The 25,626-nt window shown below is 38.0% G+C and overlaps 3 protein-coding genes across 4 annotated transcripts; 1 reads left to right on the top strand and 2 right to left on the bottom strand.

The window, feature by feature from the left end:
• Positions 1 to 439: 439 nt before the first annotated feature.
• ttk (ttk protein kinase) lies at positions 440 to 9,618 on the bottom strand. Its single transcript, XM_060869851.1, has 25 exons — positions 9,477 to 9,618; positions 8,072 to 8,161; positions 7,734 to 7,956; positions 7,510 to 7,616; positions 7,093 to 7,236; positions 6,804 to 6,912; positions 6,621 to 6,702; positions 6,434 to 6,534; positions 6,253 to 6,346; positions 6,063 to 6,153; positions 5,668 to 5,890; positions 4,913 to 5,019; positions 4,669 to 4,809; positions 3,961 to 4,112; positions 3,636 to 3,784; positions 3,426 to 3,549; positions 3,017 to 3,109; positions 2,761 to 2,918; positions 2,462 to 2,613; positions 2,228 to 2,352; positions 2,074 to 2,148; positions 1,772 to 1,948; positions 1,584 to 1,680; positions 1,317 to 1,402; positions 440 to 1,220 (listed from the first exon to the last, which is right to left on the bottom strand). The coding sequence occupies exons 2-25, from the start codon at positions 8,157 to 8,159 to the stop codon at positions 1,137 to 1,139; spliced, it is 2,982 nt and encodes a 993-aa protein (XP_060725834.1). The 5' UTR covers positions 8,160 to 8,161; positions 9,477 to 9,618; the 3' UTR covers positions 440 to 1,136.
• A 1,449-nt stretch (positions 9,619 to 11,067) lies between these two features.
• Positions 11,068 to 16,658, bottom strand: dctn3 (dynactin 3 (p22)). The gene is made up of 7 exons (XM_060869850.1): positions 16,504 to 16,658; positions 15,471 to 15,555; positions 15,296 to 15,382; positions 14,904 to 14,987; positions 12,074 to 12,132; positions 11,518 to 11,577; positions 11,068 to 11,338 (listed from the first exon to the last, which is right to left on the bottom strand). Exons 1-7 carry the CDS (start codon positions 16,597 to 16,599, stop codon positions 11,252 to 11,254), a joined length of 558 nt encoding a protein of 185 aa, XP_060725833.1. The 5' UTR covers positions 16,600 to 16,658; the 3' UTR covers positions 11,068 to 11,251.
• A 284-nt stretch (positions 16,659 to 16,942) lies between these two features.
• elovl4a (ELOVL fatty acid elongase 4a) lies at positions 16,943 to 24,259 on the top strand. 2 transcript variants are annotated; one of them, XM_060869849.1, is made up of 7 exons: positions 16,943 to 17,109; positions 18,979 to 19,070; positions 20,483 to 20,670; positions 20,868 to 20,948; positions 21,411 to 21,582; positions 22,405 to 22,532; positions 22,828 to 24,259. In XM_060869849.1, exons 2-7 carry the CDS (start codon positions 19,004 to 19,006, stop codon positions 23,134 to 23,136), a joined length of 945 nt encoding a protein of 314 aa, XP_060725832.1. In that variant the 5' UTR covers positions 16,943 to 17,109; positions 18,979 to 19,003; the 3' UTR covers positions 23,137 to 24,259. The 2 variants fall into 2 exon arrangements, with proteins under 2 accessions (XP_060725832.1, XP_060725831.1); XM_060869848.1 differs by having other exon boundaries at positions 16,943 to 17,242.
• Positions 24,260 to 25,626: the final 1,367 nt, after the last annotated feature.

Genomic DNA, 25,626 nt, shown 5'->3' with positions numbered 1-25,626 from the left:
TTTGCATAATATGTTAATCAGCCATGAGCAACTTGGTTTTAATGGTGGAAAAGAAAAAAATATCTACATTTCCTGCTTAATAACTCTCATTGCCCCAAATCAGATCTGACTACTTCACTATCTGTTAAATGCTGCTCTAATAGATAAAATATGACCTAGAAGATATGAATGTTTAAAATAAATAAATAAATAAATGCAATATGCTCTGCACTTACTATTTTACCATTTGTGCTCAGAATGTTGAGACCTCTAAATCTGTCACATCAAGAAATAATGAGTTTTAGAGTTTGACAGCACTGACCTGAAAGGTTATAAAATAAAAAAAAAAAAGAAACAATGCACTATGATGAATCAGAAAATCCAGGGTTAAATTAAACTACACTTCGCCAGTTACCCAGATAAAATCTAACTTTGACCCACATTCTCAGACACTGCAGTGTTTTGTTTCTTAAATTAAATTTAATTTGTATAGAGCTTTTAATAGACACTGTCAACAAATATCAATACCATGATTATTTACTGCCCCTGACAGTTAGGACAGATGAAATAGAAGCATGTTTTTAACTATTATGAAGGTGACTTTGAAGAACGTAATATACTATTGACCAAAGGTTCATGTCAAAATTCTCTTTTTCTCTTTACATACATACAGACACACTTCACTGGCTATTCTATCCAGTGCTCTCATTTCAGTCTACCCCTTTCCTTAGATACATGTTTATTTTGTTCAAATTATGTACAGCTATGACCTCTAACATTATGAATTCATATCAAAACTCTACATTTTATACAGTACCACAGAAATATCCCTTATAGTTTACTATACCATAATGGTAAGTTTATTTGTGAGACGTTTAAACATACAGAAAGAAAACACTGGCGAGAGGGAGTTAAAAAGGAGGGGGAGTTGAATTCAATATAACTCAAACTGTAGATAACTGTAGAAGGACCAAAAAACTTCAAGGTTATTCAAGAGCATATAATACAAGTCACTCAAGTCATTGTTCTTATTATTTAGGTCAACAGATGACCAAAATCTGATGTGAAATTTTCATTTTAAAGATATCCAAGTCACTAGGTTTTGTGTTGTCAAATTATCATTATTAACTATTCATGCAACTTCTACATCAGCATATTCACTTCCATGAAGTCTGACTGGAGCTCCGGACACACTCGGAAACATCCAGCTTCTTCCCGCTGTTGCACATCTTTGCTAGGTTCTGTAAATATGGGACAGAAATAGGTAGTTATGCATAAGAGGTGCAGAGGAACATAAATGCAGTATTAAAAGTGACTTTCAGTGTAGGAATACTCACACTAGCAGCTCTTGCGATGCTGTTTGGGGATTGTAAAGCAGCCAACTCATTCAGAATTCTCTTTAGGTCATTGTTGCATGGTTCCACTACAGACAAGAAAATGAGAATATTCAGAAATGATATTCAGAATTATGATAACTAATTTAAAGGATGTAATTAGTTATCATATTTAGCATACAATGCAGTATACTAATGTGTTCCTGTGTTCTATCTACATATGGCAGCTTTATGTATCGTCTTGTGTATAAAGTGAAGCACATTGGGCACCTGGCTCAGCCGGTATCTGAGGTTGCAGTTGTAAGTATGGGTGATCAACCAGTTCTGTAATCGAGATACGCTCTTTGGGATTCCGCACCAAGCATCGCTAATTAAAAGAAAAAAAATATTAATTTTTATTTAATACGATCATGTCCTTAATGTTTTCAGCCTCGTAATTGTTTAATAAATACACAGACCTTCAGTACATCTACTAGATCCTTCTCAGGAATGTCTGGAAAGTCAATCTCATGGGATGGATCAATAATAGCATGGATCTTGGTGATTTGGTTGGTGATGTTTTGGAAAGGGGTTTTTCCATAGGTCATACAATACAGTATACATCCAAGTGACCAGACGTCTCCCTTTGGACTAATCTGTGGACAGCGACAACACACATTAGGCCCTTCTGCTGAAAATCTAAAACATCATTTCTGAGTTAATGTTTCCTGTCAACAAAGCTTTGTTAAACTAGAGTTAAATTGGTAATATCTAACCTTACCTTTGACCTTGGTTTTCCACCTTTAGATGATGTGTCTTTAATAGCCTCTGGTGGCATGTAGTTTAGTGTCCCCACCTGAAGCACAAGATCAGCATTATCAACCCTCCCAACACATAGAACAAATACAACTCTGTAGCAGTCAAAATAGACCAACCTGCGAGTCCTTCATAACACTTGTCATGTCTGGCTGAATGTGGTTTGCTATGCCAAAGTCAATGAGCTTCAGTGAGGCATTGACAATGACAAAATTAGCTGGCTTTAGGTCACTGTGTACAATTCCTTAAGAAGAAAAAAAAAAAGTAAGCAGTTAAAGGAAGAATTTAGAACAATTAAAAATAAAACAGAGCTGCAATGTTTTTCTTTTAATATTGTAATATTGCATAGTCACCATGCTTATGGATAGTCTGCACTGCTTCGAGCATGTTCCTCCAGTAGAACTTTCTTTCCAGTGAGTTGACAGTCTTGCGGTTGCGAAGCCATGTGTTGAGGTCCAGGTTTCCACACTCCATTAACATATAGATGTAGCTGTCTGTGATCTCACTGAAATTAGTTATCAGAGTTATCATACATCAGACACTTATTCACTACATAATATATTAGTGGAGAGTAGAGTTAAACATTTTAGATGTTCATCCTTCACTCTTCCTAGGCCCATATTCAGCTCTGGTAGTAGAATAAAACACTCACTAGTCATACAGTTTGATAATCTGGTCACTGTACTGCTGGAGGTGGTTCAGGTGCTCGATCTCATTCTTGTAACTTTCAACTGTCTGGGCATCTGCTTCCTCGAGGTTCACATATTTTACAGCATACAGATGTTTCTTTTCATCCAGAACCTGGTACACCTAAAGTTGAGAATATGCCAGATTTTCCATCAACCCATGTGAGGTGGGACGGGTATGCAAAAATACAAGTAAGCGTTATTAAGCTATTGACACATTACCTTACTGGAACCACCTCTGCCTATCATCTTTAAAATGAAGAACTGTCTGCCTTTAATGATGATGGATTCATTAGAGATAGTACTCATAGGACCCTGCAAGTAAAGAGATCATTTATGGCAAGCAGATACAACCATAAAATTTATTTCCAAACATCTTGACAACCACAAGAGCAAAGCACTTTTCTTTTTAGTTTGCTAACACATCTGTCAAATGAAAACATTTCATATAAGGACAGTGTACACATACAACATCCAGTGACTGTTGTTCTGCATTTCTTAAATTGTGCATTTTCCCCACAACAGAAGTAACAGCAGATTTAAAAAGATAAAGCTTTGTTTCTTAAAATTAATTTACAATTTGTTTATAAAAGTCTGCTGTAACATGCATATAAGGATATCTGTTCTTTACCTGTTGGGTCTGCTGGACAAATGATATCTGACTCTGTGGGGTGCAGGGTAACTGAACATGGCCGACCCTCTGAGATGAAACAGACGCAATAGCTGGTCGCTGTTTCACTACAGGCGTAACAAAACTAGGGATAAAGTAAGATTGGTCAGCATAAAACTCTAATTGGAGCAAAAACCTATTTGAATCCATAAGGTCCTGTGGAGTCCCAACCTGTTTGCATGATAGTCTTTGTGGTTTGGTGTCTGGCAGAAACTAATTTGATTTATCCTGGAAGAAACTGAGACAGCCGAGGCAGAGGGAGTTCTGAGTGACTGAAGAGGACGTGGAGTAGGAATGAGATCTACAGCATGCTTATTTTCCTATAATGGTAAAGCAAAAGTTTGCGAGGTGAATAAATAAATGTACATATAAAAAAGATGAGAAATCAAAATGAGAAATGTATTATTAAAATAAAATTCATTAATTATTGCGACTATAAATTATTACACAAAATACTTAAGGCCACAAAAGACCATAAAGTTAGCAATAGTCACACCTCTGGAGAAGCCTGTCTGTTGACATTTGCAGGAACCTTCCATTCAGATAAACTCTCCATAGTGTACGGTTTAGGCTGTGCTTTTTTTGTGGACATTTTCAGTGGGTTCTCCTCCTCCTTAATTCCACCATCACTGAAAGCAACTGCTGAATCTGTATCATAAGAAACAAACTATCATTGATCTGTCTATCAATTCTGCACAAACTGGCATATTTTCAAAGCACATTAGTTGGTCTTCAGGAAGCCCTGTATAATTATGTGCTTATTAACATTGTCATGGCAATTTCCATTCACTTGAACTAAGAGCCCGAACATGTTCCGGCCTAATAATGCCTGCGTGCATATAACAGGGTCGAAGACATGGTTTTCCAAGGTTTGCACAACTGGAGAACAACTGAAGCTCCCTTTACAGAGCTGTGACCTCAGTCCCAGTAAACACCTTTCAAATGAATTAGGCCGCTGACTGCAACCCAGGTCTCCTCGCTTGACCTGATCTCTCCAATGCTCTTATGAGCTAAATAAGACAATTCCCACAGACATGCTCTAAAATCTAGTGGAAGCCTTCCCAAAATAGTGGAGGATATTTTAACAGCAAAGGGGACTAAATCAAGAATGGGGTGTTCCAAAAGCACAAAGCATGTGATGGTCATGTGTTCACAAACTGATAACACTTTCCCCAGAATAATTTGAAATAGTGAAATAATTGACCTGCAAATTTCTCTTTCGTTTCAGACAGGAGTTGGGTTTTTCCAGACTTTAAATTCTTCATTGCCATCTGAAGAAGTTCAACCGGTTTTGCATTTGATGTCAGGGCTTTCTGCAGAATGGAAGCACTTTTCTTTCCATTACCTGCAGGGGGGAAATATTTATAGTAAAAAAAAAAAATAAATGTATCGGACATGCACATGGCAGATGTGTATACACATAGACAGACAATCTAATATACACCAACCTTGTGAGAGCTCAAACTGAGCATGGGCGATATGAACAAAGGCAAAGGCTTTGCTGTTGGCTCTGGCAATGATGAAATTATCTTCTGCTTCATCAGGATCTTCAATTCTACAGAACAAGATCATAATGTATTATTACAATCTAAAAGTCAAACTGCCCTTTTGGGTTTTGTTAGCCAATCTGTATTCATTATATCAGGAGCATACCCTAGAAACACTAAGCACAAGGCAGGACTCACACCGAATGCGACATAAGGCCATCACAGGGCACCTTCCAAACACACACCTTCACACACTCAAGGTCAATTGTCCCAAAAAGGACCACAAGTTTATGAATACCAAGTTGTGGGACACAACTATAGTGGTTAGGTGATACGCTGCATTTAACTCATACTAATATTATTTTGGTATAAATTTTGGTATTTAATTTGGATATTTTGATGTGGTCCAATATGATTTGAAGAAAGGTCTGGATACAAATGGAGAAAATAATAAACATACTGGCATGTTTGTGGGAGGTGGGATTAATTATACTTGAATTATAGAGCTGGTAACAGGAGATTTAAGAATTCAACAGTTTGATGAATACTAACAGATATCATGTCATTGTAGACACTGGTGTTTCAGTAGATGATGAAGATGCCACTGAGGAACAGCTCATAATTAAGAGGTTCTTCAACATTTTGTCTGTATTAACAGCCAGCTAGACCCCATTGCATTGTTACATTAGACTTTTTAGCTTTAACCATTTACTCACCCCTTTAACTCTGCGTATCTGACAAGCATCCGTGCGTAGCTTTCAAGTTTGCTATACTGTGCCAGGGGAAACCTGGTGAACATTTTAGAGTAGTAACCCAACAGCCTGGAGAGAAAAGCAGCATCTGTGCGAGGGTCACTGTTTGTCTCCAGGTCTCTGAGGTACGAGTAGCAGGCCTCAGGAGAGTTTGAAACCAGTATCTGGCTAATAAAGTCAGTGGTGTCTGAAAAGCATAACATCAGAATCTCTCATCTCTCAGGAAGAGTGCAGTGCCAATTTCACAAGGTGAATAAATAGACAATCAGAAATGCAGAAAACCTGAAAAATGATGGTAGTGGTGTGTACCGCAATAAGAAAAATATTATCAGAATTGATCCCAGTGAGTCTAACAGTACCTTTCCTTTCTGGTCGTTGCAGAAGTGCTGTGGTAGAATCCACATCACCAATGTCCTCCCCAGCATGTGGCTCTGGACTAATAACAAGTGGCTATACAACAATACAGATAATCAATAGTGCAACAAGATAGCACATACTTAAATATGACTACATATAAAATAGTAAAAGATGAATGTTTAAACACCACACCTTCAGATTTAACAGACTGTAGTTATAAGAGTCTCCATCTCCAGAATTCTTCTTTGAAGATGAAAGTATGGATGCATTTGAACGATAGGTTGGCCTAAAGACAAAACAACTTTTCATTTTTCACAGATGACATGACAGATACTGTACCTTCAGCATTACAAAGACATGGAAAGTTTCTCACCTAGACAAACTACTGCTATAGCCGGGAGCCTCGGATTTGTAAACATTATCAATGTTTTCATTTTCAGGAATTGACAGTGGTACCATGGGAATCCTCCCAGGCTACAAAAGAAGGCAAAAAAAGCAGTTAACTACTACTTTTGAATGTCAAAATCTATTTTAAGACCAAAAAGCATTTTCAACCTTACCATGGCAACTGTTCTTTTGAGTTGTGAGCCAGACCTCCAGGGTGGGACTTGGTCATCTGGTGGACTGTTCCTCTGATCAGATCTATATTCCAAAGATTTGCAAAGTAGTTTTGAAATGCAATAGTTAACATCATGCAATATTTATATATAAAACATGATACATTATCTGAGCTAGTCTCCTACCCCAGAGAAAAACCACTGGCCAGATGAATGTCACCTGATCCATCAGACTTCCCAGAGTCACCTCTGGACATTAAGGGTTTTTTTATAGGTTCTTGTAGATTTTCAGAAACTGAAATAAACACATTTTTTCACATTATTCAAGAATACAACATGTCAATAAATAAGACAAATTCAAAAACATGCACATGTGCAAATAAAACAGCTAAAAAAATCTATAAAAACAATTTTGTTATTTTGCAATAATAATAGAATACACATCATATACTAAACAAAAAAAAAAATAACAAACCTGCAATATTCTCTTTATCCTCTTGGGAAAGGAGTCGACATTTACCCAATTTGAAATTCTGCACTGCAGTTTCCAGAGTTTCCCATGGCTTGGCACCCATTTCAATAGCCTGCTGAAGAATCGAGGTACATTTCTTTTCATCTCCTGTTGGTTATGAGAATGAAGGTTTAGGATGTGTTTTGTATATAAATATAATACAGACATGGCTGTGTTTATAAAGTATGGAAACCAGAGGGGGCATCTTTTCTGCTATTATGCTCACATTAATTCAGATTAAAGTATAATCTTAAACTAATATTCACCGAGTAGTTTTATACTTTTTTACATTATCTTTATCTCTTATCTACAAACTCTGAGGCATTAAAAAATATTACTGTTTTAAGCTCTTCATCAACACCAGTAACTGCATCACTTTACCTTGTAAAAGTTCAAACTGAGCACAAGCTATATGGACGAAGGCAAAATCTTTGCAGTGAGACCTTGCTATGTCAAAACTATCCCGTGCATCATTGACATCTTGGATACTGTTAAAAAATAAAAAAAGGACAAATAGTATATTCACATGTTAGCAATACTTCTTGTGCTTATTGAAAAATATAGCTGTGAAAGAACAATTATATCCGTGTCAGTCAGAGACTTACGCTTTTAGCTCTGCAAATCTGACCAGCATACGTGCATAGCTTAAATTCTGGCTGTGTTTTCCTAGTGGCATGCTTGAGAAAACCCGGGTGTAGCAATCCATTAATTTGGAGAGAAGAGTAGGATCTGACTGAGGATTGCCTTTCTTTTCTAGGTTTGTCAGAAAGGTTCGGCATGTGTCTGGTGAATTGGAACTGATGATCTGGTTAATATTGTCTGTGTCATCTATAGAAAAAGAAAAATCAGTACCAGAGTATAAAAGGTGTTTGCATAATGTTATTTCAAGAAGCTGGTCTAATTGGCAGACATAAATCTTTGTAAAAATAAATAAATAAATCACCGTCGTTGTAGTATCTCTTTATCTTCTCCAGCTTCTGACACAGCATTGCAATCTGTAACTTCCGGTCAGTGTTCTCCTCCTCATCCATCCCTAAACACAGACACACACACACACACAGACAGACAGACACACACACACAGACAGACAGACACACACACAGACAGACAGACACACACACAGACAGACAGACACACACACAGACAGACAGACACACACACAGACAGACAGACACACACACAGACAGACAGACACACACACAGACAGACAGACACACACACAGACAGACAGACACACACACAGACAGACAGACACACACACACACACAGACACACACACAGACAGACAGACACACAGACAGACACACAGACAGACAGACACACACACAGACAGACAGACACACACACACACAGACAGACACACACACACACAGACACACACACACACAGACACACACACACAGACAGACAGACACACACACACACAGACAGACACACACACAGACAGACAGACACACACACACACAGACAGACACACACACAGACAGACACACACACACACACACACAGACACACACACACAGACAGACACACACACACACACAGACAGACACACACACACACACACACACAGACACACACACACAGACAGACAGACACACACACACACACAGACACACACACAGACACAGACACACAGACACACACACAGACAGACACACACACAGACAGACACACACACAGACAGACACACACACAGACAGACACACACACAGACAGACACACACACAGACAGACACACACACACACAGACACACACACAGACAGACAGACACACACACAGACAGACAGACACACACACAGACAGACACACACACACACACAGACAGACACACACACACAGACAGACACACACACACAGACACACACACACAGACACACACACACACACAGACACACACACACACACACACACACACACACAGACAGACAGACACACACAGCTTTCACTATATCGAACTGAATACCATCACTGACACCAGTAGCATTGAGTTCAACAACGTTCTGTTGATGTTTACCCGTGAGACTGAATTGTAAACACACGTAGATTCATACATTCACCAAGCTAGCCAAGCTTTCCTCTTCGCTCTGATACAGTACTCAATCCTGACATTACATAGTAATTTCTCTTGTAATAAAAGCAGAGATACAGCAGAATTGGAATTAAAAAGCACATAGAAAAGCACATATTAAAATAACAAAGAGTAACAGTAACACGACAGGTCTTAGCTTGGAAGCTAAGCTAGCTAGCATGCGGTAACGTTGGAAACTATCATGACCGACAATTTGTCAAGACAGCAAAAAAATCCCTTAAACACTAACCTAAACGATTTAGATATATAGCTTACCGTCGCCTGTACAGCTTCACAAGAACTGTATGTATGTTGCATACGCAATATCAAGTGGAATCCTGTAACCCGTGAACGAAGCAACCGGAAACTGTTTTGTCTAACTTTCAAAATCGCCGCTTCAATCCAGCTGCGCGTTCTGATTGGTCAGTTTGTACCGAGAAGCTCCGCCTCCTGCACCGAGAGACGCCATCTTGTGGCCTGTTTACAACGAGTCCAAAAGTGAAAGGCATTTGTTTTAAAAGCAGCGAAGAGCCACACCCTGGGATTCCCCTCGCTATTACTGGGCTTTTTGTTGTGGGGGCTGATTAATGATGACGTGAAATATGATGTCATCACATCAGACGTGTAGAATTATACAGTATATTCTTCAATATTATTCAAGAAAAGAAATTCGCCACACGTATCAATTGTTTGGGGACGTTTACTTTCAGGTTTACAACATCATTTGATGCGTTTGTTTCTAGGACAAATAACTTATTTAAGGACAAATTCTATATGTGCGCTCGCTCGCGCGTGCTTGTGTGTGTGTGTGTGTGTGCGCGCGCGCATATTTTATGTGATATATTTAATGCACTGCTTTCTTGCTTGTTTGTTTATTCATTTATTTATGTAGACACTGAGGCACAGTGGGTTGTTTAATTGCATAAAGCATAAACATTTGGCAAGCTCAGCAAATGTTGACAATTGTAAATTGTACATAAGGTAAAATAGTCAAACCAGGTTCTGGTTTTATAATGTCAAGATGATCTAAGCCTGACTTCAACATATTATTCAGGAGGATATGACATGATCCAGCTGGATGCAGACTTTTTGTCCTTATTTCTATGATAAAGAACTCACTGTCTGTAATTCCTAAACAGTTAAAGAATATTTTTGTTAAATCACTGTAAATCACCCGCGACCCGGCCCCGGATAAGCGGTAGAAGATGGATGGATGGCACTGTAAATGTGAAATTCTTCTTTATTTAACCACATTTTTATTGCTTAATTTCTAATCCATTGTGGTTGTGTAGATGCAAAACTACAACATTACTGTCGCTGTCCACATAACTGACCTATATACAAGTGCATCTCAAAAAATTTAAGTATCATGGAAAAGTTAAATATTTTTGCAAATTACTTCAGAAAAAAAGTGTATATATTATACTCATTACATGTAAATTAAAATGTTCCAAGTGTATTCGTGGAAATTGTGGTAGAAAAAGTGCACAAGGAGCACCAATAAAATATATTATATAAATATATTTGCTTAAATGAACACACTTTACTAAGAAGTTTAACTTTTCTGTATTATAAATCAGTTCCTGGATTACTTTATGAAATATCGTAATATTTTGAGGTACTGAATTTTTGATTTTCATGAGAAATTAAAAAAAGGCTTACATTATTTGAGTTGATGTGCAATATCTAAAATATATTAAAGTTTCAATGTTTTAATTAAAGTGTGGGAAAGAAATTAATTTTTCCTTGATATTCACCTGTATATTCAGTTGCTCAAGATAGGAAAGCAGCATTAATATCTAAACAAATACTTTTTTTGCAGATTGCAAAATATATATACACTAGATACAAGTACAATGACAGAGTATAATATTTATACTTTATTACACAAGCAAATAATTTATGTCAAATGACTGCATGCAATGAGTGCAATTCATCTATATTAAACAGTTTCAATGTCATCATAAGCTAACAATAAACATGTGTACAGCAAAACAAAAAGAAAACAAAAATGACTATTAACTTAGTGTCAAAAATGAAGCGTTATTTCACTAATCGGTTAGCTGGACTTGTTTGGGTGCCTCCAGCTTCCTCAGAGTTTCATCCCACTGGGTAAACTGTTTAGACAAAAGAAACATCTGGTCCAGTGTTAAGGAAGTGTCTTTACACATTCAAGCTTTATAGAACCAACAATCATGCAGAAATAGTTTTTAACTGAGACATTTAGATCACATGAACTGTATTAGGACAGCTTGAACCACACACGGTTTATTAATAACCTGAACATTAACACAGATCTTTGTGTAACAAAGGATACCATTTTGTTGTATTCTTCAAAGAGTCTTTTCACATCAGCAGATATCTCTTCACTTTGGTCCTATTAAGTAAAATCAGGAATGAAAAAACAAAGTTCCAATAAAGGAATATATTAATTTATTCTGTTTATAAAAAAGGCTAAGGGTAACTAAGAAAATGATGGGACAATGGATAAGACAGCTATGAAATAATAATTACTACTACTACTACTACTACTACTACTAATAATAATAATAATTCATTGTCGTCATTTTAGAGGACATATGGAGGGGTTGCACAGGAACATATACTCCTATTAATCATCACACAAAACAAGCATGGGCATCTATGAGCTGATGGATGCATTTCCTCAACAGAAAAATGCAACTGGCTCACCATCTCAGACTGGTAGCTGTTGTATGTTGGGGAAACCAAAATGGTGGTGGGAAATTGACCAATGCTAAATTTTTAGAGTAAATTAAAGTTGCAGGGGGAGAGTGCAGGTGTACACAAATTAGTGCAGATAGCCAATCAGATTACAACATTTGAGAAAAATGTACTTATAACCAATGTTTTACCTGCTGACTGATGTGAAGTTGTGACAGACGCTGCAGTTTGGTAGAAAGTTCTGGAGCAGCTGTGTTGGTCAAGCAGCAAATAAAGAAACATAATTAAACCTGATGTAAAATGTTTACAGCAAACTCAGTGCATCAGCACTATGCTTATTAACAACAGAGATTTGATCATTTAAAAGCATTACATCAAATAATGTATGATGCACATCTATACAGTCCTGCTCACCATTATTGGCACCCCTTCATGGTTTGCATAACTGAGTGAATGTCTTCAGAAATAAATGGAAATGTACCAAATTTATATCAGCAGGATCTTTTAATTGGAGGTCCAAAGTAATTTAACAAAGACAAAAGTCCAAAGGAAAAAACAGAAAACCAGCATGTGCACTAATCATGGCACCCCTCCTTAATATTTGGTTGCACACCCTTTGGCAGCGATGACAGCCACCAAAAGTTTCTTATATCCATCTATAAGCTTCTTGCACTTCTCGGGTGGTATTTTCTCCCACACTTCCTTTGCAATATGCTCGAGCTCTTCAACATTTGCAGGGTTCCTTTCTCCAATGGCAGATTTCAGCTCCCCCAAAGATTTTCAATTGGGATCAGGACTCATTGCTGGCCATTTTAAAACAGTCCATTTTTTCCCTTTCAACCATTCCTGCATGCTTTTGGAGGTGTATTTTGGGTCTTTATCTTGCTGGAGGACCCATGATCTTCGCCTCAAACCATGTTTCCTTACACTGGGCAAGACATTTCGCTCTAGAATTGCTTGATAATCTTCTGATTTCATGATACCTGTGATACAGTCAAGGCCTCCAGTACCAGATGCAGCAAAGCAGCCCCACAGCATTATGGATCCTCCACCATGCTTGACTGTTTGTATGGTGTTCTTTTCCTTAAAGGCTTCATTGCGCCGTCTGTAAACATACTGTTTGTATGCATTACCAAAAAGCTCCACTTTGGTTTCATCTGTCCATAAAACATTGTCCCAGAAGGCTTGAGGTTTGTCCAGGTTCGCGAAGATCAATCGTTCCTTTTTATGACTTTTCTTCAGCAATGGGTTATTCCTTGGCCTCCACCCATAAAGCCCCACTTTGTTTAGTGTGTGGCATATGGTACTTGTTGAAACAATTACACCAGACTGCTCCAGGTTGGTCTTCAAGTCTTTAGATGTTTGACGTGTGATTTTTTCCACCATTCGTACCAACCTTCAAAAGACTTCTGTCATCAAGTTTTCTCTTCCCCCCACGTCCAGGGAGATTCTTGACAGTTCCATGCCTGGAAAACTTCTTAACATTACACACTGTTGAAACAGGGATACCAGGGTCTTTGGAGATGGCCTTGTACCTTCTGGAGGTATTGTGCTTGCAAATAATAGCATTTCTAGTGTCCTCAGACAGCTCCTTTATCTTTACCATTGTCACACATGAAGAGGACATGACAGGTGGCTTTATAAAACACCAAAATGATCATTCATTGGCTAATTCACATCACATGGGTGGAGGCAATTCATCACAGGTGATCCTCATTTGTGATTTGTAAAATTGGGTTTCCATCAGGGGCGGTTCTAGACCTTTATAGGGTGGCTCCAGACCCCCTGTCTGTGATCTCAGCCACCATAAAACTATAAGTATAATTTTTTCTTTCAAAAATAAACAATAAAAAATGCAGGAGGTGTCGTCGATGGGAAAGAAAATTATTTATCAGTTTGATCCCAGAGCGAATTTTTTTACTTTGCTTTTAAGCACGTGCCTTGTAGTCTTTCAAAAGTGCGTCATCAGCTGTGTTTTATTAGAAAGGAGAAGCACAGGTACATGCAGCGTGCACGCGCAGTCAGAGCTGGAGGCGTTTATCTATAACGTTAATCGGCGGAAAGCCGCAAAGACGGCAACCAAAAGCAGTGACATGTCACTATTCTTATTACCAGAGTTGATAGCACAAACAAAATATTAATGCAAACAATCCATTCAATACTAAATAAAAATAAACATTTATGCCCCTTTCCTCCAAAAAGAACCGGGTGCTGGTTCAAAGTTGGTTCCACTGGCGAACCGTCTAAGAACCGGTTTGCCTTTCCACCGGCTAGAGAGCCATCACAGAGCCGAGTGTGACGTCACTGTATACGGGTCACGTTTCTCAGCAACGTTAGCGCAGCAGCGGCAAAAACAAACATCAACAATGTCGGATGTTACTTTACTGTTAATGCTCATGGCTTTGTGAACCTACATTAACATCCAAACGCGGTGAATCCAACGTGTACGTGCAGCTACATGTAATCTGTATAAACGGAGGTTGTTATCGAGAAAGTACATAACGTTATTTTATTATTAACACAGAAAAAAACTTAGCCATAGCATGTAGCTACCTACTATCGTGTGTGCTGATAATGTATCATATCGCGGTAAAGTGTATTAAACATTAGTATACTTAAGGTATACTAACGGTAGCCCCGCCCACAGCCCCTGACACAAGCGGTTCTTAAGTCTAGACCAGCAACGTTTTGGTGCTACATAAGAACCACTTTTCCTGGTTCAGAGCTGGTGCTTTGGCTGTCGAAAAAGACACGGCAAGCATTATGTTTTTCTATGTTTTCCTCATAATGTTTATCTTTTTAAATGTTCTTTATCATTTGCTGTTTTGTATCAAACACAAGCTATCTGTAGTAATATGTTGTTTCACTTGATAAATTTCCTTCAGTAGATATTCCACAATATGCACATAAACTTCATGGGTGTCAATAATGGTGAGCAGGACTGTAAGTACCACTTACAAAAAAATTTAGCAAAAATATAATGTGCACAGATAATAATAATAACAACAACAACAACAATACCTTTAATATATGGGCTATCCAGCAGAGGCTGAAGGTTATTCACCTGCTCCAGCAAGGCAGCCTGAGAGCACAGAAAGTCCTCCTCTATAATGGGAGCAAAAGGAAGTGTGGCTATGCATCAATTAGTAGTTCTTGATACTTAAACTATATAAAAACACCAACTGATATTTAGAATATGCACAATACTTTAAATATACACTGAAAATAGACCTGCAGACAATCTAACTAATATAAATTCACAATTTAACCACGGGCAGCAAGGGGAAAGGTAAATACAGTGGACAGCATTCATGCACAACTTTCACCAGGCTGATGGGGGTATTACTGCCTATAAAACAATAGCACAAACCACAATGAAATTTGACAACAGATTAAAATTATAGACTACTGACCTGCTAAAATAAACTCCAATTTCATTGCATCTGGCACGGCAATGTGGTCTGTGAATTGTGGATCTATATACTTCAGCAGATCTTCAACTGAAAAAAAAAAAAAAAAAAAAAGGTAAACAGACATATGTAGCAAGTTTGTAGTATCTATAACTGTCAAAAATCTGTCTTTGCTCACTTTTCTTGTGAAGAATCTTGACTCGTTCTCTCTTGCTGGCTGTGTTTGCGAGGGCAGAATTAATCCTTGCCAAAGACTCGACAGACTGAAACAGGGAGAAAAAAAAAAACAAACAAACTAAGAACATGTAGGGCATGTGTTAGCTTAGTGGGTACAGTGGGAGGTAAAGAGTTTGAATCCCAGGTCCACCAAGCAGCCACTGCTGGGCACCAAAGCAAGGCCCATAACCCTCCACTGCTGTCAAATAAAATGTAAGTCACTCTGGAAAACAGTGTCTGCTAAATTGCAGAAATGTAAATGTAAAAACCAGCAGCATAATCTTTTTAGGATTAATTTTAAGATTAGGCTATAGATAGGGGAAGTCGTGGCCTAATGGTTAGAGAGTCTGACTCCTAACCCTAAGGTTGTGGGTTCGAGTCTTAGGCCAGCCACGACTGAGGTGCCCTCGAGCAAGGCACCGAACCACCCAACTGCACCCCAAATGGCTGCCCACTGCTCCGGGTGTGTGTTCACTGCTGTGTGTGCACTTTGGAAGGGTTAAACGTACGGGTCACCATACTTAGTCTGTCTGTGTATGTCACGTCACGTCACTTCACTTCACTTCGATTCAACACACTCAGTCAATTTACAATGAATTCAATGAACATTTGTGAAACTATTATATAGTTATGGTTATATGTAGCTCATTAATTGTGCATAGGCAGTTGAACACTCTATAAGTTCACAATAATACAGCTGTGCCACGCCCTTAGCAACAGCATGACGGCTAACTACAGAGAGCTGAATAGCTAAACGGCTAACTACAGAGTGATGATTAGCTAAACGGCTAACTACAGAGTGATGATTAGCTAAACGGCTAACTACAGAGTGATGATTAGCTAAACGGCTAACTACAGAGTGATGATTAGCTAAACGGCTAACTACAGACAGATGAATAGCTAAACGGCTAACTACAGATGCGCAGCTAGCCAAAGATTGCTAACCACAAAACAAGTTAGCACTTAAACATTTACATTTCAAAAACCCACATTACCTTAAATGGCTTATTACTTTGCTCACGTTCTCCGTACACGCGCTTTTCCAGCTGTTGGAGCCGAGCACTCAACTCCTCAATATCGCTTCCTTCCATTTTGCCGTCTGTGGTTCTCCAACCCGGAAATGACGTAATTGTTGTCCTTGCTCATCCCCGGGTTGCCAGGTATGTTTGCCATAAACTGGTCAATTTGCTCCAATATGCTGTCCAGAACGTGTATAAAATGAATTTTAATGTAAACACAATATAACAGCGCATTACTGGATAAAATAATACATTTTGTCCCTGCAGAAAGGGGCGTGTATATAAGAGATCACTTGGAACAGTTTAGTGCACAAGTTTCCACTTATTCCATTTATCTCTGCCGCTTTGCTATGATATGTTCGAGATCCCTGTGTTGTTAAGATTGTCACATTCAAACAAAAACATGTACATGGGGTCTCTAAAATGTCTGATAAGGTCAGGATAACGCAGGAGCGCTGTGTCAGGAGTGGCGCATGCGCAGTTCGCGCGCCTCTGCCCGTGTGCACAGGAGCGCCCGGAGAACAGCGAGCACAAACGCACTGATGCAAACGTCCATTTAGGATGCTCCGTTCATACTACCAGGTTTGCTGATGATTTTTGTTTTTTGAGTATTTTCAGTTTCATTGTGTCACATTTGGATCCTTGGCATCAAACGGAAGATTTGTCGCATGACCTTGTGCTGAATGTCATTAGGACCGAATATAAGCCCATTACGGTAAGGATTACAATCATGCCAACCACGTTTATGGTCTGCATAAAGAGGCAACAGCTCAGTTTATTAATAACCCACTGTACTAGGTAGCCGGTTTATCTGCTCAGTATCTATCCAAGCCGATGAATGTGTACCAGACGAAACGACTAATTTAAGCCATCCAGGACAGACTATAATACACAACCAGCGCACACGCGAGTGTGTGTGTGTTCAGTGTGTGTGTGTGTTCAGTGTGTGTGTGCAGTGTGTGTGTTCAGTATGTGTGTGTTCTGTGTGTGTGTGTGTATGTGTGTGTGTGTGTGTTCAGTGTGCTGAACCCGTGCATGGGCAGGTGCTTCATCGCCATTTGGTGCCGCTGCTCTTGTCTCATGGATGGTGTTGCGCATGGCCCTAGTCTGGATATCCCTGGGAAATTAAATTAAATAACCAGGCACCCTGTTAATCCTGTACAGTTTATATTAATAAATAATTCCTTACTGCATGACGAATTACCAAGGAGTTTGTCAGAGGCTGCAGTTTATTAAGAAGGCGCGATGCGCTTTCGGATGTACTAGATTACAAAATGGCTTTTTCAGCTTTGGCCTCAATGTGTGACATCCGAAACCGCATCCTACAGCACTAATATGTGCTAATAAATAAACATCGCTAATCCATCATTATGATATTTCACCTATAGACCCGTTGTTTGGACATTTTTATTAGTTTAGCAGCGATTTCAGATGTAACCGCAGTCTTTGCGGCTATCAGGAGACACGTGCCGTTGTAGCTTTTGTTCTGGAAAAACAATCAGTACCTTGCGGAGAAATCTGCCAAACAGAAAAGAAACAATAGCAATCCTATCACATGGCAGATTCCTAAATTAATAAACATTTTTAAAAGATTATATTATTAAATAAACATGCAAACATTTAAAAGTAGCCTACAGAAATGCACCTGGGAATTTGACATAATGTATATCTGTATTTTAATGGATGCATTTTGGCAAAAGATAGCCAGAGATCTGACACTCCTGGCTAACCTGAAAATACCATATTGGATTATTTAGTCTGTAATATAGGGGCTCTGGCTGACATTTCTTACCGTTTTCTAGAAACTGAAACAGCAGTATTTTAGTCAAAAATTTGAATAACTGAAAATCTAAATACAACCCTGATATATGGTTAGCACTTCAATTTTAGTCTGCAAATATACAGTGAAATTTTTTATTATCTCACTATTCAGTGCCAACCACAAGACTGGTCATCTCAGGGAGTGTCCATTTACCCCTCATGCCTCTGGCTTGTTCATTTGGGTTGTCTACAGTACATCTGGATCGCTCTAATATCTGGATCCGTTTTGATAAAAGTGATATACAAATCATCTGGAATTTAACTGAATGTTAGGAAAAAAGCCACTAGCACTGGTTGTAATTATATGCATCTTTAGAGAGCACTTCACACTTATTAGCCTTGGTTTCACTACAAGATAGAATGAAAAATGAAATTTTAGAGCCTTCCCAACCTTCAATCAACAAAGATGTTCAAAATCTAGTTAGGTCAGATAGGTTCAACAGAAGAAGTACAGTTCAAGGTCTAAGCATCAAACATAATGAAATATGTGTGTGTGTTTTTTTATGCTATGTGAGTCACATCCTATGTTGAGGCATACCAATCAGTACAATTACACTAGGTTAGACTAGCTGTGTTAGTGCTATATATTTGGATTTGCATTTTTACATTGCCTTATTTTGTTCACTAAAGGACAATTAGGACCTATCCTGCAAAGATGGATATTGTAACACATTTAATCAACGACACTATCAAATTCTACAAATGGAGCCTTACCATTGCAGGTACGTACCATTTCTTCAATTTTCTTAATTCTGTATGGAGCAAGAACTGTCATTATTTCCTTAGGAACATGGATATCAGACAAAACTGTAGCAGAGCGAACTGTATATTTACTATTATTACATTTCCTCTGAGAATGAGGAATGTCAGAGAGAAAGATGATAAAAGTTATGAACTTATATCAAATATTAATATCAGAAAATAATCACAGTCAGGAGCATTCTAAAAACCTCTTATTAGTGCTTATTAGTGCTTGAGAGAGTTTGACACTAGATTAAACAATATGAAGCTGCACTATGTCTTCTAAACCTTTACAGTACACTCAGTCTGTGACAGTGATGCTTTTATCTGAACTGCACTGAATACATTTTCCTCACTTATGGCAGGAACTGAAATGGGATGCATTACAGACTTGGCAGAGCATCAATAGTTTTAATGCAAAGTATTCATATTCAAAGGCTAATTACAATCACATGCTTCCGACAAAAACATGTGAAGCCAGTCAACTTTATGTCATTTATGGCATATGACACGCCCTTATTCAGAATAACTTACACTTATCTCATTTTCACAACTGAGCTTTTCAGAGTTAAAGGCTTTACTAAAGGGGCAAGCAGCGGCGGCTTGGCAGTGTTGTGCTTTGAACTCACAACCTTCAGATCCAAGATCTTAACAGCAAAGCTACCACTGCCTTTATTTTTTTCTAAAACCTAAATTTTTCATGCTGTGTCTCAGGCTAGCGTAACAACACACATAAAAAAGCACAATCCTCTACGAGTTCAAGCTCAAAGTTAGAGTCCTTAACAAAGGAGAAAGATTCATAGATTCATAGATCCTGACCTCCCTGGCGCCCTAAGCAAAATTCTGCAAAGGGGCCCTCCTACCTGACCCATGAACCATGTAAACCATTTGCCACATATTCACACTTGCACTGGCAGCACTGCACAGCTAATTTAGCTAGTCAGATAGAGACTAGAGACAGAATCACATCAACTTAACTTAACTGTTATTTGCGCTTGCTGACATCAAACTTGAAGAGAACACAAGTTTACCTGATTGCTGTTCTCGCATTTCACTCTCATTTTGTTTCTTTTTTCTCTTTTCATGGCCAGATGGATAGCTCCGCTTCATATTGTCATCTACACAGTAAACATTAACACACGCTGTAAAATGAGGCAGGGGAGGCGGGGCCTTGCGTAATTTGCGGGGCCCTATGCAACTTGCGTTTGAGCGTATAGGGTCGATCGGCTCTGGAAAGATTCATAATGGTTTCATCAGAATTCCAGTGTTGTAAAACTGCAATCATTTGGTCACTATCAAGTTATGAACTGACAGCACTCTAAGCATTAAGCCTATCTGTTTCTGCTTGGGGGAACAAATTTTGAAAAACTTGCTGATTTTTTCATTGCTGCAGACAAGCGTGTGGAGAAATGGCCCCTGATGGACTCTCCTCTCCCCACGCTGGCTATCAGCTCCATGTATCTGCTTTTCCTCTGGCTGGGGCCAAAGTTTATGCAGAACAGGGAGCCTTTCCAGCTCAGAAAGACCCTTATTGTGTACAACTTTAGCATGGTTATCCTTAACTTTTTCATCTTCAAAGAGGTGCGTATAATTAGGATACAGTTCCAGAGCTTCAATAATTACTAATAATAAATCCAAATTTGATATAACATAGAAACTTTGTCATTCCTGATTTCCAAATGATGTTTCTCAGTGAGGCTTTTACATGACCTGTCACTGATTCTTTTTAATGGCTTTAATTTTCTATATAATAGCTGTTGTTTGTTGTTTGAATACAGCTCTTCCTTGCTGCAAGGGCAGCGAACTACAGCTACCTCTGCCAGCGAGTGGACTACTCTGATGACCCTAATGAAGTCAGGGTAAGTGTGTTCCTCAAGCAGGGCTCTGATATGATTAACTGCAGTGTTCCTATGACTGTACCAGCCCATGGAATACGAAACATGATGTAGACACTCAGCAACCCGATCCCTGCCTTTTATCTAGCCAAGGATTGTACTCAAAAAGGGTGTGTGGTGTAAGAGAATGAGGTCAATTTTAATGACGGTCCCATCAAGGCTACAAATTAGGCTGAAGGATAATTTTTTAGATAAAAATATAATTTATTCCAAGGTTCTGTAGGTAATTAACATTTGTGAATTATGTAAAAGTACAAGCACAAATAACCAAAATAATAGTCATGAAAGTCAGGAAATAATTCAATTATAAAAATAAAAAAAAGAAAACACAATTAAATAATCCAAATGGTTATAAAATGATTACTACATTGTTAAATACCCTTTCATTCCTTATTACTATTAAATGTTGGGTGTATTTCTAAACAGGTTGCAGCTGCTCTGTGGTGGTACTTTGTGTCAAAGGGGGTTGAATATCTGGACACAGTGTTTTTCATACTTCGTAAGAAGTTCAACCATGTCACCTTTTTGCACGTTTATCACCACTGCACCATGTTCACTCTGTGGTGGATCGGCATCAAGTGGGTTGCAGGTGGACAGTGTAAGTATTTAGTATCATCATGAAATGTTACTACAATGTACAGTACATGCCTTCAAGAGTTAAACCAAGTACAACAAAATGCATAACTTCTTGCATGCAACCTGAAGACATTATTATGAAAGAATTATGTTTGGAATAAAAACAACTGGGAATACTGAACATAAGTAATAATTGGGTTGTATGATATCAAGTCCATAAAACAAGTTCCTATCATGAGCTATAAAATGTTATTCCTTAAGCAGCCTTTTTTCCTCTCTGTTGATTTGATAAGACAAAATGCTACTTATCATGTGACTGAGAAGACTTTCCTTCCCATCAATGAAAATTACTTACTGTTACAAATACAATATTAGAGACTCCATCCATAAATTAATGTTAAATAAACAAGATGTTAAATAAACATCCAGTAACAGAAAACATTTAATCAGTTATACAGTTTTCTTAGGTACATAACATCACAATGGTATTGTTTTTTATTATTAGGTTTAGATTATGTCGAGTATCCACCATACAAATCCAAGAGAATGGGTTGTTAAAACAATAGTCCATGAAAATTAGAGCATTTGTATAAGTCTACCATATAAATTGCAGTCAGAGATACTGTCAGAGCTGTGCTGCTATAGAAAACTAGGCTTCAGATTTAAGAATTCAACAGCACCGGGGTATTAGCATGTTTAACGCAACAATGTGTGTAGAGATAAACTGTTCTGCATGTTATGTGATAGTTTAAAAAATAAATTGCAACAATGATTAAAAAATGTGTATGATATTTTGCTAAATTGCAGCAAGGATTAAAAAGGTGTTTGTTTTTCATTCTTACAGCATTCTTTGGTGCTCATATGAATGCAGCAATCCATGTCCTTATGTATCTTTATTATGGACTGGCAGCCTGTGGGCCAAAAATCCAGAAATACTTGTGGTGGAAGAAGTACCTGACAATTATCCAAATGGTAGTCTGACTTTAAGTTATTGTGCTATGATGATTTTACTGTCTCAGTCACTAAGCTAGAGGGTTAATTATTAATAGCAGTATTTATGGTTGTCAGAATAGCTGTACTTGGCTTGTAGTCATGCAGATTACAAATGATGGCCATTTGCCAAGAATTACTACTACAACCCACATTTAAATATCATTGAAACATTGGAATTGTTTAACATTTAACATAAATTTTTCACTTTATATGGAATTTAATCTTCCAGAATGTAATTTTGCAGTCACTAAACAACTGTTTTCCCTTTCCTCAGATCCAGTTCCACGTCACTATTGGTCACACTGCTCTTTCCCTCTACACTGACTGCCCCTTCCCTAAATGGATGCACTGGTGTCTGATTGGTTATGCCATCACCTTCATTGTCCTCTTTGGGAACTTCTACTACCAGACATATCGCCGCCAGCCACGTCGTGAAGGTCTGTCCAAGTCAGGCAAGGCACTGTCGAATGGAGCTCCTAATGGAATGACAGTCAGTAATGGAGTGAGTGGCAAGATGGTGGAGAAGCCTGTGATAGCAGAAACTGGGAGGAGGAAGAGGAAGGGCAGGGCAAAGCGTGACTAGAGAAGATGAAGTGATGAAAGGCAGAAACAGGCAGATTTGAGAAAGGATGTATAAGATTGGACATTTGTTAGGAACAAGTACATTTGTGGGATGCTTGGGATGAGGATATGCCTGTTTGGAGGAAGCTCAAAGGTTTACAGCACTATGTGGGGATTGCCACCATCAGTCAGGATGGTTGTGATTAGAATTATTTGTTAAAAACAAAATTGTGATCCTTCTCTTTACAGCATTGTTTTTGCTGATTATATGCATAAGCAACACTGTAATTAGAATAAAATATGATTGATGGTCAAGGGAGCCTAAGATCTCTATCAAAGCATACTATTATTTAAATTATCCTTTTTTTTAATAATCATTATCTTCCTGTGTGTCTACGTTTAAAGTCCTCATACTTCAGGCCAGAATTTCAGCACGTTTACATACCTCTCACTACATAATCAAGTAAAAACAAACCATCAAGCCATCTCTGCTTTTTACTTTTGTTCCATACCTAATGCCTTTAAAATATCCAGATTGAGCTCTTTCTGAAGCAGTTCTTCCTAATTTTGCATTATCTGTACTCTATCACAGCTGTTGCTTTATTCTATACATGCTTTTAATATTATTTATGAGTTGACTTTGTTGTGTCCAGGGGTAAACCCTGCTTTATTTATGTAGTTGTATAAACACCAACCAATGTTCCTTATGTTTCCACATTTTTATGTTTCATTTATTCAAAAAAGTATTAGTCATCACTTTTATTTCTTTTAAAGGATTTTAACAGCAGCAGTTTGTGATGCATAGCTCCTGTATAATTGCCTTTTCCTGAGACTGTAAGAGGGAAAATGTTTTGACGTTTCACTATTAGCAGACTGTGACCATAAAGATTTTAGAGACATAATCTTCAAGTTATAAATACAACACATGTCGATAAAAATACTCTCAGAAGCCTGTCAATGCCATTTAAAATATTCAATTGTTTCTCAACTTTGTCTTATAAAGCAGCATCTCATCATTTTGAATCACCCAAAAATGCAAAGCTGTTGTGTTTTGTCTTCTTGAATAATTGTTTTCATGTTGTATATGCTGTGCAATTTTGTACATTGTGCTTTTAAAAATAAAATGGCTATCATGAAGGGACACATCTCTGTCTGATTGCCATGACTTTTTCTTCCTTTTAATCATTTGAGTGGTTATAACCATTTTGTGTGGAAATACCATTATTTGGGCTAAAGATTATGAAAAATATGATTGCAGGTATGATAACCGTAAAACATTTTCATTTTAGCATACTTTGTTACTTCTTTGACCTTTGAGCAGATCTCATCAAAAATGAGTTTGTGTCTAAAACTGCAAGGGCATCTTTTGTAAGAAGTCATACAGATTGTAACAAATGTGCCAGCATACCACATGGGAAACAATAATAGTTTCTTCAGTTTCATGACCAATGGATTTATGATGTTTTTCCAGCTCAAAATAAATAGTACATCGCCTATAAAAAAAATACAGTTATTTATTGTATTCCAGAGCTCAATTTATTTTAAAAGTTGACCATATCACCATTGGAATAGCATAACCAGTACATCATCCCAGTCATCATATAGCAATATTACTGCTGCCTCTTAATTCCTTACATTATTATGTTTAATATGCCTTAAACATTCACACCACAGTATCTTAAAACAGCTCCTCTTGCTTCAAAAGTTAATTCCTTATTCATTCACACTCTTTTACAAACTGCTAGAAGGAAAATGCACACCAACACACCAGCTGTTCATTTTGGTCCCACCCATCCCTTATTTCTCCTTCAATCACAGATGATGAGGGTCCCTAAGGACCAATCTGAGCCCAGCCTCTCTTCCTCCTCCTGGTCAGTACAGCGATACAGACAAAAGTTCCTATGGCAACAGTACACAGTGCCTCTCCTCCCCCTCAGATGAGCTGTGATTTAGTGGGCCTCCGTTGCTGCGTTGCTGCCTAAGTGCTTCTTTTTTATGAAATATATCCAACCAATAGGCTAGATAAAGCATGTTTGTGGCATGCTTTACTGATACTACTAATACTAATACTAATACTAGCAAATGCATCTAGCCAAAAGTTATGAAATGTATGTTAGAGTTAATATTACAAGATACGGGTTGCGTGACAAATAAGAATGACTTTTGAAAGTATACATATTGTGACTGACAAAATCCAGAGGTTCAGTTGCTTAAGTTAAGCACATGCAGAACTTTATACCTGTACTATAATTTCATGAAAATGTAAATTGGAAAAGTGCATCATGGTAGCAACAATGATGGTAATGATGACGATGATGATGATGATGATGATGATGATGATGATGATGATGATGATTATAATGTAATATAATTTAATTTTGCTTTATACAAAAAGATTAACGTCTACTTCCCCAATCTCAAATGGGCATAGCACACTGAGTGTCAAGCTGGAATCAAGCCAAAATCCGAATTTTGGTTTGTTGGATTGTTATGGAGAATGAGGATGGATTGT

Source organism: Tachysurus vachellii, chromosome 5, assembly GCF_030014155.1.
Source record: "Tachysurus vachellii isolate PV-2020 chromosome 5, HZAU_Pvac_v1, whole genome shotgun sequence".
In the NCBI taxonomy this organism is placed as follows: Eukaryota; Metazoa; Chordata; class Actinopteri; order Siluriformes; family Bagridae; genus Tachysurus; species Tachysurus vachellii.
The sequence above is the reverse complement of the archived record's forward strand: the minus strand, read 5'-3'. Positions and strand labels throughout refer to the sequence as shown.

Coding starts and splice junctions, on each gene's coding strand:
- dctn3 (XM_060869850.1), bottom strand. CDS start 16,599: ATGGAAGGAAGCGATATTGAGGAGTTGAGTGCTCGGCTCCAACAGCTG. Junction 15,383..15,470: donor CAAGATTCTTCACAAGAAAA/GTGAGCAAAGAC, acceptor TTTTTTTTTCAG/TTGAAGATCTGCTGAAGTAT. Junction 12,133..14,903: donor GGATAGCCCATATATTAAAG/GTATTGTTGTTG, acceptor TGACCAACACAG/CTGCTCCAGAACTTTCTACC.
- elovl4a (XM_060869848.1), top strand. CDS start 17,211: ATGTCATTAGGACCGAATATAAGCCCATTACG. Junction 17,243..18,978: donor CCGAATATAAGCCCATTACG/GTAAGGATTACA, acceptor TGTTCACTAAAG/GACAATTAGGACCTATCCTG. Junction 20,671..20,867: donor ACTTTTTCATCTTCAAAGAG/GTGCGTATAATT, acceptor GTTTGAATACAG/CTCTTCCTTGCTGCAAGGGC.
- ttk (XM_060869851.1), bottom strand. CDS start 8,159: ATGGATGAGGAGGAGAACACTGACCGGAAGTTACAGATTGCAATGCTG. Junction 7,617..7,733: donor AGATTTGCAGAGCTAAAAGC/GTAAGTCTCTGA, acceptor ATTTTTTAACAG/TATCCAAGATGTCAATGATG. Junction 2,919..3,016: donor GCAGAGGTGGTTCCAGTAAG/GTAATGTGTCAA, acceptor TCTCAACTTTAG/GTGTACCAGGTTCTGGATGA.